Source organism: Salvelinus fontinalis, chromosome 12, assembly GCF_029448725.1.
Source record: "Salvelinus fontinalis isolate EN_2023a chromosome 12, ASM2944872v1, whole genome shotgun sequence".
NCBI classification, from domain to species: Eukaryota; Metazoa; Chordata; class Actinopteri; order Salmoniformes; family Salmonidae; genus Salvelinus; species Salvelinus fontinalis.
In genome coordinates this window covers 38,619,358-38,635,333 of record NC_074676.1, presented here as the reverse complement: position 1 = coordinate 38,635,333, position 15,976 = coordinate 38,619,358, and the positions used below count along the sequence as shown (strand labels likewise).

Here is a 15,976-nt window from a genome sequence, read left to right as displayed (position 1 = left end):
AATTCTAAATCATATAGCTAAATGATCCTTGGTATGACCTTCTTAGAAGAATTCCATATAGTTTAGTAAAATGTGGCTTTCTCTGTTGAGAGAAGAGGAGTTCTTAATGATAATACTCGTCTAAATTGTCAACATCAAATCAGTGCCAACGACATCATCTGGTTTGAAGTGAATTCATTGTTTCCATGTGGGTACCCATGTCCACAGGCGCAAAGCAGACCCTGGACCCCCTGGAATGGGACTTTGTGGGGAAGAACTTGTTTGCCATGGCTGTGGAGGGTGTTGTGTTCTTTCTCTTCACAATCCTGCTACAGTACAAATTCTTTGTCAACTGCAGGTAGGTACTGTGACCTCTGCTGCTGGTATTTCAGTTGGTAAAATGTAATCTCATTCATAGATCCCTTTTCAAATACTGCGCTTGTCAGATGCATCTTTCCTAATTCTTTGCTCAAAATTATTCCTGATCACAATGTGATTAGGTATATTGAGTGAGGCACTCCGACACAATGCAAAAGCACTTTATGACCTAGTGAAGAAAACGACATAAACACATTACTATAGTATTGCTATCATTATAGGTGAAATCTTTACCTCTTCTCCATAGTGTCAGATCAGTGAAATCATAACATTTTTATGGGCTCAGTACTTCTCAGGTCATCTTACTCATAAGTCTATTCTTCCAGGCCCTGCTCTGAGCCTGAGTTGCCGCCTCTTGGCCCGGAGGACGAGGACATCGCCAGGGAGAGAGAGAGAGTGAAGAGTGGGAAAGCCCAAGCCGATATACTCACCATGATGGACCTGAGTAAGGCAAGTAAAACCAACTTTGGACTTGTAGATGAAAAATTTGGGTCATCTACTGTATTTTAGGTTTAAATGCATGGGATATCATCTCTAAAGGGTTTAAACGGATTACCCTGTGTTTATGCAGGTGTACAAAGCTGGCAAGAAGCCAGCAGTAGATCGTCTGTGTCTGGGTATTCCTCGTGGAGAGGTGAGAAATAGAGCTGTGTTTCTGTCACCCACAAATCTACTGTTGACTCTATAGAGCACTTAGCGAGGGCATTGAGTAGCACACTATACATGTTTTAGATAGGTGTGACTGTGAGTGTTGCATTTTCTCTGCCTCTCCCTGTCAGTGCTTTGGCCTGCTGGGGGTAAATGGGGCTGGGAAGACCTCCACGTTTCGCATGCTGACTGGAGACACTGCGATCACCTATGGAGAAGCATTTCTCAGTCATCACAGGTAAGTAAGACCAGTTTGATTAAGCGGTCACCATTTACTCTGTAGATATACCAAATATGTTTGCGCTTTCCTTCCTGCTATTTTATGACATTATTCATATGCTGAGTAGCTGTGAAAAATAAACTAATATAAATAATTTATCATGGAAGAAATAAAATTACTCTCAATGACATAAGAGGTGAAGAGAGTGAAAGTGAGTCTAGAAATGCTGTTCCCACATTCATTGTATCCATAATGATAATTCCTACCGCACTAACCCTACATTATACCTGTACTATGTGATATGTAGTGTGCTGACGGAGATGGAGCGGGTCCACCAGCTGATGGGCTACTGCCCCCAGTTTGATGCCATCTGTGACCTGCTGACTGGCAGGGAGCACCTGGAGTTCTACGCTAGGCTCCGAGGGGTGCCAGAGGAGTCTGTGGCCAAGGTACTTAAAACCCACGCACACAAAAACACACACACACACACGACCTAGCTACACACCAAGTGAATAGGGTAGCAATTCACCCATAGCATTTGTCTTAGAAAATGTCCTGACAAATGTAACTTGTGTCCCTCTAAGGTGGCTCAATGGGGAGTGAAGAAGCTGGGGCTGACCCAGTACGCAGAGCGAGAGGCCGGAGGCTACAGTGGAGGCAACAAACGCAAACTCTCCACTGCTATCTCCCTGATCGGAGCTCCTCCTGTTATATTCCTGGTAGGTATGAGAGAAAGGAGTGAGTGGATTTCTAAAATAAGATGATGCTTTCCTTTTCTCATATCTCCTCTAACCTACAGTTACGTCTGCACTCCTGTTGTTTATAGGATGAGCCCACCACTGGCATGGACCCCAAGGCCAAGAGATTCCTGTGGAACTGCATCCTGAGCGTCATCAAGGAGGGAAGGGCCGTTGTTCTCACCTCCCACAGGTAAGTGGTGCTATTCATGCCAACAACGCACCCTCCTAGGCCTCAAACTTGGTCTATTTAATTGAAGTCTTAACACTTGTACGGTATGAACATTGGCTAATAATGGGGTGTTTTGCTGTATGTGTGTGTGAGCAGTATGGAGGAATGCGAAGCTCTCTGCACACGAATGGCCATCATGGTGAACGGAAGGTTCCAGTGTCTGGGCTCCGTTCAGCACCTTAAGAACAGGTACAAGTTTACTGCTGATTTGACTCTCTTTATAAGGTATCTTAGTATAACATACATGATCACTGTCAATGTATAGATATGATCACACTTCAAATTGGCCTAAACTCAGTGATACTGTCCTTTTTATAGGCCTTCACTCGCCAATATCATTATGATACAGACCTAACCCATTATACAATTTAACACACAATACAAATTTCCATACAGATTTAATACAGTATCTAAACCGGCACTCTTAAGACTTTCAAATCCCTCTCCTCTCCCTATTTCCACTTTGTCATCTTTTCCACAGGTTCGGCGACGGCTACACGATCGTCCTGCGCCTGTTGGGGACCAAGCCTCCCGAGGATCCGTGCCCGGTGGACACCTACATCAAGGGCTCCTTCCCGGGCATCGAGCTAAAGGAGAGGCACCAGAACGTGCTGCAGTACCAGCTGCCCTCTCACTCCTGCTCCTTGGCGCGGGTCTTCGATGTGCTTTCCAACAACCATGAGGAGCTGGGCATCGCCGACTACTCAGTGTCACAGACCACCCTGGATCAGGTAGAGGTCATTCAGGTGTCAGTCACGTGGGATGATTAAAGGTTGAGGCTGGGGGATTTCCTTCATAGAATCAGTAGCAAAGACTCCAATGTGGGGAGAGAAGGGAGGGAAGAAGTAGATTATAAAATGTCAGATTACACTGAAGTTAGCAGTTATTTGCCAAAGTAAGTGAAACACTGACATAAAGCATCTTAATAGCCCATTGGGCCACCACAAGCCGCCTGAACAGCTTCAATGCTCCTTGGCATAGATTCTACAAGTGTCTGGAACTCTATTGGAGGGATGCGACACCATCTTTCCACGAGAAATTACATAATTTGGTGTTTTGTTGATGGTGGTGGAAAAAGCTGTCTCAGGCACCACTCTCTCCCATAAGTGTTCAATTGGGTTCAAATCTGGTGACTGAGACACACACCCTTTAAACCCCCTATGCTCCTTTAAGATCCATCTTTCAAAGTCACTGAGATCGCTTCTTCCAGCCATGGTCAGAGATGCTCATGTCTCCTCCCTAACAATGGGAGTCCTTGTCCCAAAGGTGGGATGGCAGGTGACAAGCTTAGGTCCAAAATAATCCCATAGAAATGTATTTTAGACAGATTTATGAGAGATTAAAACCTCTCACTTCCTCTCTGCCATGGTAGCCAAAATAATGGACAACTGGGCATTTTTATACGTGACCCTAAGCATGATGGGATGTTAATTACTTAATTAACTCGGGAACCACACCTGTGTGGAAGCACCTGCCTTCAATAAACTTTGTATCCCTTATTTACTCAAGTGTTTCCTTTATTTTGGTAGTTACCTATATAACACTTCAGAATTCATTTTCTACTTATTCACTGTGAGGCACTTGAACAGGGCACTTCTTCCTCCCTCCAAGCACCTACTTCCATTTGCATCTCATCTTAAACTATGCCCGTGTTAACCCTTCGATGTATGTACATTACTTCCTCTCCCCCACCCTGCAGGTGTTTGTCAACTTTGCCAAAGAGCAGACCGATGACGACCTGCTGAGGGAAGTGACAGTCAACGGTGGGACACCAGCACCTCAACCCAGAAGAGCGGCCCAGCCCACCCAACCAGGGCAGACAGCCAAACCAGCTCAAACAACCAAGCCTCCCCAGTCTGTCAAGTCCTCAGACGGCAGACCCAGAGAGACCAAGCCAAACGGGGTCACGGACAGTGGCATGGCGATGACAAGCAGGCCACAGGAGAGGCCCCAGTCGAGCAGGGGAGAGAGCAGGAGAGAGTTGAGTAGTCGGAAGTCAAGCAAAGAATCGTCCGCCAACGGATCCAAGGGCACAAGGGAGACTTCAGGCAATAAGGATCCGACCAGTCTGTTCCTAGTGGGTAGCAGCACACAAGACAGCAGTGTGTAAAGTTATTGGGGAACAGCCCCCTTAATGGACAGACCGGGAGCGCTGTGCCCTCTAGGAGAGGGGGGAAAGTACTACCGGATAGCTCCTCTAATTTCTGGGTGTGGTGCCTTGTTCATTCTCCATCACAGCTATACTGTAGTGCTCCAATACATCCAAACGAATTGTATTTACCTCCAATTACATACATGCACTTTCATTGGTCAGGTCTTTTGCTTATCATTTACTTTTTATTTGTCATTTCAATTTCCAAATGTTTTGAAAATGAATGATGGAATAGTGGTATTCCTCATGGGTCAATCATCGAGTTTCAATATCTTAGCATTTGCATTTTGCCTAAAGCACTTTAACTGAGAAATGCTGCACAAAATGATGATTAAATTATCACTGAAGATGTTCAGGGCAACAAAATCATCAATATCTTTTCACATTGGGCTCATGTTTTGCACAGAGAGAAAAAAATATATTTTTCTGATGTCCAGTCACGTTTATTATTTGATGCTAAAAACATGGTTTATTTGCACTGGCACAACATTGAGATGTACAGTTACCAAACTGCATACCAGACTCCAAACACTGCCTTCATTAGGTAAACTGTTGTTTTTATAGTTTTTTTAATCTGTTTTTAATTGGGCTCATGTTATACTGTATGGAACTTGAAAAAAAAATAATATGTAGCTGTAAATCCAAAGCAGTTTACTACTGAGCTGTACTGCAGTCTGACGTATTGGAGAGATACAATAACTGATAGGCATGTGTAGAATATCTATACATACAATTGAATGTATGGTCTTATGATGTACTATATTATGCTTGAACATTCATACTTGATTGTGTGTATGATTATTTATGTGTACATACAACTAGATGTATACAGAACATATAGTAATAAACCTTTAAATGGGGATATGTCTATCTTGGGTATTTTGTTCTAACAACTTTATTAACAAGTACAATTTATCTATTGTTGATGGTGATTCATCCATGTTCAAAGGCTGCCTTTGGTCATACTAAGGATGACAGGCAGTTTGGTTTTATTGCAGAGTGAGGCAGGGTTCTGCATACCATTCTCTGTTACTAGAGTGGTCCCTTTCTGCCCACCGATTGGCTTGACCTCTGGACATCTTACCGCTCCCCTGGGAAAGGTTAAAATAAATTAGTTAGACATTAAAAGGGGCTTCATCTCAATCAATTGCCACAATAGAACAACAATGATCATGAATTATGATGGGTCTCTGTGATCATTGTTGGGATGGCTAGTAGGCTAAGAGCGTTGGGCCAAGAACTAGAAAGGTGAAAAATCTGATGTGCCCTTGAGCAAGGCACTTAACCCTAATTGCTCCTGTAAGTCGCTCTGGATAAGTGTCTGCTAAATGACTAAAATGTAAAATTGTTAAAGGATAACCTTCCCATTGTAAGCACTATTGATGGTACAGTACTCTGAGCTATAGTCTCCCCGATGCTGGAGCCTCTTCTCTCTCAGGTTTCGCAGTGCGCCAGCCATGAGAAGATGATCAGGATTGTTCAGTCCCGACGTCTCATCCCTCTTTCTCTCTCTCCTTCCCACTCGCTCTGCAACTCTCTGAAGCAGACCTTCTATACTGGACACTGAGATCTCAGGGAGGTGAACCTGGGCAGACCTCTGAATAGAGACAATATGAAGATTTAGATGTAACTGCTTCAATGGTGGATGTAATTGCTCATTCAGTATTTGATACACAATGGATTACTTTTTTGTTTCCCTTAGATCATTTGTGGAATAAATTAGGTACATTTATAGTGGATTTTGACAAGGTTTGATGCTCTGTTTACCAATTAAGTAATTCTGTAATACTTGAAAGGTGGTGAAAATGCAGCTGATCCTTACACATTGGGAGATAATGGTGCTGTCCATCAAAGTGCTGGTCTTCTGCAATAGGATCATGGGAAATGGTGCCTTATTCTCATTGGCTTTTGTCCCCTTGGAGGATTTGACCAAGGCATCTTGGTCTGATACACATATCTGTGGCAGAGATGTGTGTGACACTGGCATTCCCATGCACTCTGAATGTGCTAGTCGTGTTGTAGGGGATAGTTTACTTATGGGTGGTAGTAAAATAGGCTTCACTAGACGGCTTGCTTTAGCCCTGTCCAATTCTTGTCTAACGTGGGGTCTCCTTTCTTGGTCTCTCGGACGCTGCTCACCAGACTTTGATGTGTTGAAGGTCCTTGTATCTGTGCTGGTCCCAGGTTCCTCTTCATCCAGTGAATCACTGCTTTCCTCTACAGGCTCTTTGGCTGAAGCCAGGACAGGCCATAGATTGACACAGATTTTCACCACTCTATTGTCTAATCTCTCATACGTATTGGAGACAGAACTTCCTATGTTTGTGGTTACTTCACAAGCCTTAATTAACTTTAAGGCAGTCTTCCTGGGTAGTACACATTTCACTGCTCCAACAACCATTGGAAGAGGGTCAGGTGTTACCCGTTTATCACCTATTTCTGGTCTTGTTGCCCTTGGTTGGTTCCTCCGGCCCATTCCTATGTCTACTTGTCTACAATTTGGCCTTAAATAAAAGTTCACACTGTAAACATGATGCTCTAATATTATGTAAGCAAAAGCTGCTTTTCTAAAACATTTGATACTAGTATAAGTATTCATCTACAAAGGAAAACACCAGGACATACCTGAGAAAGATATCCAAAAGATAAAAGTAGCCTTTTCCCAATTCTATCCCCAAACAAGGAACAACAAGAACAGTAGGCTACTGACTGTCTAGCCGGATGGGACTGTCTGGGACTCTGGCTTGTAAATTGTCTCTCTTGCCTCTGGAAGGGCACAGTTAAACATTGCTGTTATGGAAACGTCTACAACCTGAACTTTACGAGACATGTTCCGATGTCATTGAAATAGAGCCTGCATGTATTTTTCGCGTAGCTAGCTACTAATAAAAAAAGAAACGTTAAGGCGAAAAAGTGTTATTTTGTAGCAAACGTCAAAACTTGGTTTGACGTGGACGATCAAGATTCTAATGACCTAGAGCTCGTGCCTCGTTTTCGGTTTTGTGAAGGGCGGGGATAAGCTTTGCTGTTGTCTGTGTACCTTTTCTGACAGCGCCAAGCTAGCAAGTGGCTAACTGAACGCCTACGCTAGTTCTGTGTGTATCGTAGCTACTGTTTTTGTTCTCACCCCTCGTTTGTTGTTCTTTGCGTAAGATGGTTGTTTTGACAAATAATAATGAGGAACAGGATATTATGTGAGTGAAAAAGTCTAACTAAAGTGGGAACTTGAGAGCTAACGTTAGCTAGCAGTAATCGACAAGCACATTTTAGTCATTGTTTTCAAACATTGAATATTTGATAGCTAACTTAGTCTGTATCGTAGATTTTGCCCGTTTAGATACCAGGCACATTTGTGTAAATGAATGCTATATTAATATGCTTGGGCTTAACGCTACACTATGGATAGCTACTGTTAGCAAGCTAAGCTTGCAAGCTGGTGGTGGTACACGTCGAAAATATGTGTGTAGGTTTGCTGGCTTCCGTTGATGAAGGTGAACTAAGTTTATTACAACTGGCTTGTGTAGATGTTACATTTACGCCATTTCAAGTGGCTGACCCTAGTTAGTAAGATGTAAAACTGGTTAACAGGATGTTTTTTTTGCTTGTGTCGTTTGTTAACACCTCTGCTGCTCTCGTTCTACTCATGCAAAAATATTTGTAGCCAATCGTTATATTCTCTGACGAGACCTCTTTTACACACACCTAACTATAGCTGTTACTAATGTAACCAATAATGTACTTCTTTATGACAGATCATCAATCTTACTAACATTTGCATGAGCAATTTGTTGGTTTGTGCACTTCTGTCAGTATGATGCAATGACTATGATAGGACGTTAACTACAATGTTGCCGTCTGGTCTAAAAGTGGTAACAGTGAAAATCGACCATTCAGAGCTCGAGAATCTTAATGGGGCGTGGCTTTGAAATCTAAACCCACTGACCCACTTTTTAAGGTGGGGTGTCATGTAACCTACATCTAGCCTACTATTCTGTGGTCAGTATAGCGGTAGCGAGATTATTCTATTAGTAAGGCCATTCAATATTAGCTACTAGCCACACATGAACAAATACATATTTTGTGAAGAGGTCACCTTCCGAACACATAAGTCAACACACTAATTCTTGCTCTCTATTTCTCTCAGCCTGATAGAGGAGCGCAAATGCACCTCTCTGCCCAACTCCCCAGCCAAACGTGTGTCTCCAACCAAGAAGAAACAGTTCTTCATCAACCAGGCCATACGCAACTCTGACCTCACACCAAGAGCCAAAGGCAAAAAGAGCCAAAGGCGACAGGAGAACAGTAAGTTCTCATGTCTGTCAGTGGGAATATTTCACTCCGCTGTAGATGGAAGACACCTGTTCAGCACATATTCTTACTACCCACTAGCTTGATAGCAGCTGGTCTGAACGTGTTCAATAGTCATAGCCATTAGCCAAACAGTATTTTATCAACATGATTTAACGATGCTGCCTATTCGTTTTTTATCTCCCCCCAAAAAAGGTCGCTACCTTGCAAATCTACTTGAAAAAGATGAGTGCTCCAAAGACGAGGCAGAGGTATGCAGTGACCCTGCCCTCCCTTCTATCTTTACTGAGGCCTGCACCAATGGCAACTACGTGGAGGTAGGATTCTACTGGTCCCAACAATTTATCTTCAATCAGGCCTCGCTTGTTGCAAGTGAGACTCGCTGAACGTTTTACCACCACTACCCCTAAGTAAATGTTTTCCCCTAAACTGTAGCTCATTGTCCCCTTGTTTGTCTCCCAGCAATGGAATGACTTCATGAATCGCTCTGGAGAGGAGCAGGAGAAGCTTCTGGCCCTTCTGGAAGAGGAGGCCAAGAGGAGCAACTCCAACAAGCTCCCCAAGGACCAGAGAGAGGGTGAGAGCCCAGGATAAATGCCTGCCACACACCCAACATGCGCTGCCCTATATACAAAGCTTGTAGCGTTATGCTGTTGAAAGTTCATTACCAAGCGTATGTTTCGGTTGATGTGTTTTATTACTACAGGTCAGTGAACAGCGATGTTTGCCAGGAAATAAAATGTGTAAATGATGAAAATGAGTGCATCATTGGTTTAAACATGCTCATTGTCAGGATTTGGGGATATTTGATATGAACTGATCACATTTTTCTACTCTGCCGTGAATCCAGCCTTCACTGCTCAAGACTACTTCCAGAGGATTGATCGAAGGCTGCGTGCTACGCTGAAACGCAAACAAATTCCCATTGTAAGCATCAACATTCATCATTATGAGATTTTGAGAAATGCTTGTCAACCATATCACCATATCGGCCTCCCGGGTGGCGCAGTGGTCTAGGGTGGTCTAGGGCACTGCATCGCAGTGCTACCTGCGCCACCAGAGTCTCTGGGTTCGCGCCCAGGCTGGGCTGGGTTCGCGCCCAGGCTCTGTCGCAGCCGGCCGCAACCGGGAGGTCCGTGGGGCGACGCACAATTGGCATAGCGTCGTCCGGGTTAGGGAGGGTTTGGTCTCAGTATGTAAAATGTAATAAAAAAAAATGTATGCACTCTACTGTAAGTCGCTCTGGATAAGAGCGTCTGCTAAATGACTAAAATGTAAATGTAAATCATGGTTTAACCTAAAGTAAAGACACTGTTATCCGTGCTAGTGACACCTGTCTTCATCAACACTTAATTACACACTTTAACTTCTCTCTGTCTCATTGCCATTCTCCCCTCTGATTGGTTTAGGGGACACTTGAGGTACTTGAAGAGAACCTTCTCAGTTTCTTTGGTGCTCAACCTCACTCTGTTTACACCACCAACCTTGGAAGCAGGTACTTTTTTCCCTCTGAAAATGTTCCCCAAACATAATTATCAGAAGTGTTCTTTACACATTTGAGAAGCTCTTCTGGGCTAATATTTGGACTTGTATAGATACCAATTATGAATTAATTGGATGTTACTGATTTTGTGTTTTGTTTACTAGCTTTGAGAGGCTACTGCTTCATGCCGTCTGCCAGTACATGGACCTTGTTTCAGCAAGTGAGTAGTAGAATGACCATGAGATATGTTTAATTTAAAAAAACTTTTTTTTGGTGTACTTTTACCCCTTTTTTTCTCCCTAATTTCATGATATTCAATTGGAAGTTACAGTCTTGTCCCATCACTGCAACTCCCCTACGGACTCGGGAGAGGCGAAGGTTGAGAGCCGTGTGTCCTCCGAAACACGTACCCTGTCAAGCCGCACTGCTTCTTGACACACTGCTCTCTTAACCCGGAAGCCATCTGCACCAATGTGTGAAACATGTACAGCTGGCGACCAAAGTCAGCTTGCAGGTGCCTGGCCCGCCACAGGGAGTCGCTAGAGCGTGATCGGACAAGGAAATCCTGGCGGGCCAAACCCTCCCCTAACCCTGACGATGCTCGGCCAATTGTGCGCCGCCTCATGGTACTCCCGGTCACGGCCGGCTGCAACACAGCCTGGTATCAAACCCGGTTTATAGTGATGCCTCAAGCACTGCGATGCAGTGCCTTGGACCGCTGTGCCACTCAGGAGGCCGCAATATGTGATTTCTATAGTTATTTATGACTTTTAAAGTGACACTGGCACCTAACCTACTCTTGTGGAAAATAGCATATTTCTCCAATATTTTGAGTGCGAATATTAAAAAAAATATGCACTTTTTCCCACCAGAGGTTTGTTTCCATCAAACTGGCTTGTTGCAGTTTAAAGACTGTGTGTGTTGACGTAGTGCACATTAAAAAAAACTTTTGCACTAAAGTTCTCATGTGCCGAATAAAAAAACAGAAGCTCAATTTCCATTGCATTTTCTACTCTATCGATGGTTTTGGTACACACACTGTTGCGATAAATGTCAAACTTGCCCACTCTCGTTTTTTGCGCATACTCTTTAGACAATAGTTCGCCGATATAATGGGCATGTTACGTTATATGATGAGATGGATAAGAGCAAGATCATTTTTATTTCTTAATTGGCAGCTAAGCACCGATCATAATGTCACTAGTATACAAATAAAACCCCTAAATATTTATTGGAAAGAAGCAACAAGCTCATCACGTGTACTTTCACCACCTTGTGAAGTTCATTTCAATCTATTTCATCTGTAGCCTAATGTGCATGCTTTGTCAAGTTGTAGTTGGAAGACCACACAACAAAGCATAGCGTGACTGCAAATTTACCTCGACATGATGGTTATTCTATCAACAATTACCCAAGAAATTGTTTCCACCGAAATTTGTAGCATAATTCATTTTACAGACACAAAAGATCCCACCATATTGAACAAACAAATTGTCGACATTTATGAAATTGTACCAACAGCTAATTTAAAAAAATGTACTTTATGACTTTACTCGTATAAAAACTGTGGATGGAAATGTGGTTAGTAACATGAAAATAGAGCCCCACAGTGGAGGTGTCATAATACTCATAAAACCTTGTCCTAGAGAGATTTACACGGTTATCAAAACATCATGCCAGGGTAAGCCTACACAATACACAGCCCTTATTATAAGTGTTTCTAAAATCGCCAACAGGAAAAATGTATGGTGTAAAAACGATTGGAACTATTTCCCTGTTTGACCGCTAGGTTTTATGGGTATTATGACTCATACTGTGTTACTCTATAATGAGGTATGTATTGAGAAATGTTTTATGTTGTCTTTGTGCTGCAGGCTCAGACTGCAACGGTGCTCGTCAGACTGATGTCATGAACAAACAGGAGGGCTTGTTCCAGCCTCCCAGCCCCATGCTCTCTGCCTACCTGGAGCACATGAGCTGAGAGACGGTCACACCGCTGGACAGATGGGCCTGGTTCCATTTCACTCCCTAGCCCCATAAGTGCAGACTTGAAAGGTACAGATAGGCATAAGTTAGTGTGTATATAAGAGTACTCAAATACGATTCTGGAAGTCCAGAGTACTGCTGGTTTGATGTCACTGATTAGCCAGAGATTCCACTCAACTGGTGTCAAAAATCTGAATCTGTCCATGATTTGTTAGAATGAAAATCAGCAGTGTTGCTAACATGGATGTCCACATTTAAGTAAGTTGTGTTGACTACCTAGTCCACTCAAATGCTTTGTGGATGTCATATTGCTCTTAACTATCCAATCCAATCTTCATCTATCTGTGAACTTAAAATTGATAACCACCAGGGTAAGGGGGCAGAGATCAGAATAAAACTGGGCCAGAGAGGAAGTATGCAGTTCACCTACTGTATTTGTACTGATTATTTAATTAGCCTCTTTGAATTGGGGAAAAAAACAGCTTTAGTGGTAGGACCAGGCTTAAAACCCTTGGACCTTTTCATGCAACTTGAGAGTGCAGAAATAGCGTGATCGGGAACTATTCTATAGCACAGAACTCATCACCATGATCATTTATCAATGTATACGGCTTTGGAGGTATATCTATGGTTTTTGTTACCTGTACTGGTAAAAAAAAAAATACTTGCAAACTCTCTTGGCACAATATTCACATTCTTGCAAAAATATAACTCTATCCAAAAAGATATCGGGCACTTTCCGATTTGACTTTGCATGATTGTGTTTTATTTGGGGGAGAAAACTTTTCAATTGTTTTGTCAAAGATGTATACCATTTGGCAGCTTTTTATACTTGCATGCATAGACCTTGTGTTCTACTGTACTGAATGCAGGTACATTGTTATTCTCCCATTCTTTACATTCTTTAGAAAATTATGTAAGTTTACCATCTGACAATGAAACAGGTCAACTTCAAAAAATGTATATACAGCTTCTTCATAGACTTTTTCAACACCTATTTGGTTTGGAATGTCTAATCAAAAGTACTGTACCGATAATGTGCAGTACTAATGAGTTAATATAACACAACCTTCTTACTGGACAGCAAACCTGCTCTGTGCTTTGCCTCTCAGGCACTCTTTTCTATCATAAACCACCCCTGGACTAGCACTTTTGCCTTACAAATGCATTCCTGGAACTTTGAATAAATTCCCTGCTTTTCCAGAAATCCTGGCTGAATGGATTCGGATTTCCTGCTTATTCCCTCCTGATTCCGGGAATCCTCCAACTGGGATTTTGGGAAAAACAGAATTTATTGTAAGTTCCAGGAATTCTGGCAACCCTATTTCTGTGTATTTGTGTATGTATTTATACATTTATACTAATGACTTTTTGAAAGCATCCATCCAGGTTATTTAAAATATCCATAACTTTATTTGTACTATCAAAAATGGTATGAAGAAACTTGACCTGCCGGTGCATCTGTGTCGATAACCAAAGTTTGTTGTGCCCGTACATTTAGTTTCTCAGGCTTTCAACCACTCACTATGAATGTCTTTTGTGATTTCACAAGTAATGTATGCATACGAGAAGCTTAACTTCTTTTGAATATTACAACCAACAACCCTCTACTGTATGTAGTGGTGCAATTTTTTTTTGTCAACTTTGTCGCTTGTTTATTACTAGTACTGCTGTAAATATTAAGCCCCAACATTAATTAATTGAACTCATGTTCAATGTGTGCCAACAACACAGGATAGGAAAAGTTCTGTTTCTGCGTAGTATTCTCTTAACTTAAAGCTTTTTACAGTGATATGAATGGATGTTTCCTTCAATGATTGTTTGATGCAAGAGTGTATAGCTTAAGTAATGTCAGTACATAATTATATCAGTCAACAAATGATTATGTAGTAGTTTAGTTTGTAAACGTTTCTCCTATTGTCTAGGTAGTTGGTTGTGTAATCCTTACTGAAAGTGCCGAAAACCATGTCTGAATAGACACATTTTAATAAATGTTAACTCAAGTGTTCAATGACTCTTAAATGACTTGATTATTTAATCATCGATTCAGACAGTATTTCATGAACATCTTAAAATGTATATGCCTTAATTTTGCATTTGGAACGTTAAATGGACAAATGGTAGCAGTATGATGACGCAGTGTGACTCCCTGACAATTTTTACATTTAATGTTACTGCTTGATGGACACTTAATATGTAATAAAAAAAGTTATTGCACGGGATCTTTAAAGAATGTATTGCATAACAGGAAATGTGGAATGTAATTGAGCTTCAAATGTGAGGAAATGTCCACATAATATGCCACAAGAATGCAATACCTCTGACAAAACATTTCTCTGAGTTGGGTACCACAATGTGAAAGACTAAACTTTTTTTACCAATTACAAACCTGAACTCAACTAAAACTGAGCAATTAGTCAATAGATCTTGGATCAAAATAAAATGATCTGCTGCAACATCCAAACGTGAAAGTGGGCTTTTACAGTATATCTTTACACTGTGTCAAGTTTATAAATAATGACAAAAGTACAAACTCAGGGTGTATGTTTAACTAAATGTTCACTTAAACATAGTAAGTTTTAGCCAGGAGCCTAGGTGCACAGTCACACCTGTGACAGTTGGGCAATTACTTGCAGTAATTACTCCTGTTTTGAAGTGTGAAATAAACATTTATAATATTTTATGATGGTGATCATTGCAATAGCTAACTAAATTGTTTGCAAGATACAGTAGAGTATTCTATTTTGAGAGCCGGCATGATTCATGCATCTATCCACTAGATGGCAGCCTAATCTTAGTAATGCGTCTGTTAATATTTTATAAGGAATTAGTAAACTACAATAAATTATGTGTTTTATTTATTTATTAAATGCAGCCAAATATGTAATAGGTAAAGTGTTGATACTGTTTAGAATTAAATTAGACATAAATTAGATTCTGTTTATTAATTGGTGTTTATAATAACATATAGCTGCATTGTTGCTGACCTTTGCTGTGTGATTAAAATGCATAGGCTACCCCTTGATACAAGTAACTGATGCAGAAACGCAATGTTTCGGCTTATAACTGTTACGCATTAATGATGGTACTAATAATGATGAATTATGTCATAATAATGACATAATTTTATTTCCCAAGGAAATTCCACCATAACATTTATTACATGGGAATTTTGATGAGGGGAAAAAGCAAAGGAGTTAGCGAAATTTATAAGTGATAATTAGGACGCGTGGTCTCATCATCTTCATTCAGTTTGTTTATTTTATGTCCTACGAGCATACATTAGTCAGTAGGGCAGAGTAGGCAACTAGATTCAGCCGCAGGCCAATTTTAGTCAGAGCTGATGGTCGAGGGCTAGAACAAAATTATAATAATTTGAACATTGCAAGTTGACCACAACTAAGCCCAGAAAGAAATTGTATTTGAAAATTGAGACACGATCACATCTCTTTTTTTATTCGTGGGAATACTTGGCAACACATTTCCTAAATTAAACATAATTTTTTGCTGAATTCCTGGTGATTTTAGTCTTTTTTATATATATATATTTTACAACAAAAAATCTACAAAACAAAATAAATTGCTTGTGGGGCCAGTTTGGGCCGCCAGTTGCAGACCCCAGCAGCAGAATATTGGCACCACCCACCTGCTGTAGGGTGAAAAGAGATCGCTCACAACCTAAGGGAACGTCGCCAAAAGCTCAAATGGGGTAGGTAAGTCTTTCATTATAATGACAAGGGACAATCTGCCAAGTTTCATACGTCGAGATGTGCTTAGGGAGGAAATAGTTTCCCTCTTCCTCGAGGTATAGAACACACACGTTTCAACATCTCATACATATTTCACCAACATG

At 41.4% G+C, this 15,976-nt stretch overlaps 3 protein-coding genes across 7 annotated transcripts in view; 2 read left to right on the top strand and 1 right to left on the bottom strand.

Annotated features, from left to right (window-relative positions):
• The window catches only part of abca7 (ATP-binding cassette, sub-family A (ABC1), member 7), a 42,135-nt gene extending 36,929 nt beyond the window's left edge, over positions 1-5,206 (top strand). For both annotated transcript variants that reach the window (XM_055940700.1, XM_055940699.1), the window contains 10 exons: positions 208-337; positions 684-807; positions 929-991; positions 1,137-1,243; positions 1,533-1,674; positions 1,810-1,944; positions 2,052-2,155; positions 2,291-2,383; positions 2,676-2,925; positions 3,894-5,206. In XM_055940700.1, coding sequence (XP_055796675.1) covers positions 208-337; positions 684-807; positions 929-991; positions 1,137-1,243; positions 1,533-1,674; positions 1,810-1,944; positions 2,052-2,155; positions 2,291-2,383; positions 2,676-2,925; positions 3,894-4,304 — 1,559 coding nt within the window. In that variant the 3' untranslated portion in view covers positions 4,305-5,206. The remainder of the gene's footprint in view (positions 1-207; positions 338-683; positions 808-928; positions 992-1,136; positions 1,244-1,532; positions 1,675-1,809; positions 1,945-2,051; positions 2,156-2,290; positions 2,384-2,675; positions 2,926-3,893) is intronic.
• On the bottom strand, positions 2,925-7,362 carry LOC129867350 (uncharacterized). Of its 3 annotated transcripts, XM_055940702.1 has the most exons (4): positions 6,169-6,945; positions 5,741-5,943; positions 5,367-5,437; positions 2,925-3,008 (listed from the first exon to the last, which is right to left on the bottom strand). In XM_055940702.1, exons 1-4 carry the CDS (start codon positions 6,943-6,945, stop codon positions 2,944-2,946), a joined length of 1,116 nt encoding a protein of 371 aa, XP_055796677.1. In that variant the 3' UTR covers positions 2,925-2,943. The 3 variants fall into 3 exon arrangements, 2 of the variants coding, with proteins under 2 accessions (XP_055796677.1, XP_055796676.1); XM_055940701.1 differs by lacking the exon at positions 2,925-3,008 and having other exon boundaries at positions 5,290-5,437; positions 6,169-7,362; XR_008761605.1 differs by lacking the exons at positions 2,925-3,008; positions 6,169-6,945 and adding an exon at positions 6,972-7,061 and having other exon boundaries at positions 5,307-5,943.
• A 4-nt stretch (positions 7,363-7,366) lies between these two features.
• Positions 7,367-14,134, top strand: r3hdm4 (R3H domain containing 4). 2 transcript variants are annotated; one of them, XR_008761606.1, is made up of 9 exons: positions 7,367-7,540; positions 8,491-8,648; positions 8,850-8,971; positions 9,117-9,231; positions 9,505-9,581; positions 10,064-10,149; positions 10,302-10,357; positions 12,012-12,192; positions 13,328-14,134. XR_008761606.1 is itself a non-coding variant. In XM_055940703.1 (8 exons), exons 1-8 carry the CDS (start codon positions 7,500-7,502, stop codon positions 12,116-12,118), a joined length of 762 nt encoding a protein of 253 aa, XP_055796678.1. In that variant the 5' UTR covers positions 7,367-7,499; the 3' UTR covers positions 12,119-14,134. The 2 variants fall into 2 exon arrangements, 1 of the variants encoding a protein (XP_055796678.1); XM_055940703.1 differs by having other exon boundaries at positions 12,012-14,134.
• The last annotated feature ends 1,842 nt before the right edge of the window (positions 14,135-15,976 follow it).

Excerpts from the sequence above, each read along its gene's own strand:
- r3hdm4 (XM_055940703.1), top strand. The coding sequence starts at position 7,500 with ATGGTTGTTTTGACAAATAATAATGAGGAACAGGATATTAT. Across the intron at positions 9,232-9,504 it reads CCCCAAGGACCAGAGAGAGG|CCTTCACTGCTCAAGACTAC; the intron begins GTGAGAGCCCAG and ends CCGTGAATCCAG. Across the intron at positions 10,150-10,301 it reads ACCACCAACCTTGGAAGCAG|CTTTGAGAGGCTACTGCTTC; the intron begins GTACTTTTTTCC and ends TTTGTTTACTAG.
- LOC129867350 (XM_055940701.1), bottom strand. The coding sequence starts at position 6,945 with ATGAATACTTATACTAGTATCAAATGTTTTAGAAAAGCAGCTTTTGCT. Across the intron at positions 5,944-6,168 it reads GCACCATTATCTCCCAATGT|AGGTCTGCCCAGGTTCACCT; the intron begins GTAAGGATCAGC and ends GTCTCTATTCAG. Across the intron at positions 5,438-5,740 it reads CGGGGAGACTATAGCTCAGA|GGGAGCGGTAAGATGTCCAG; the intron begins GTACTGTACCAT and ends AACCTTTCCCAG.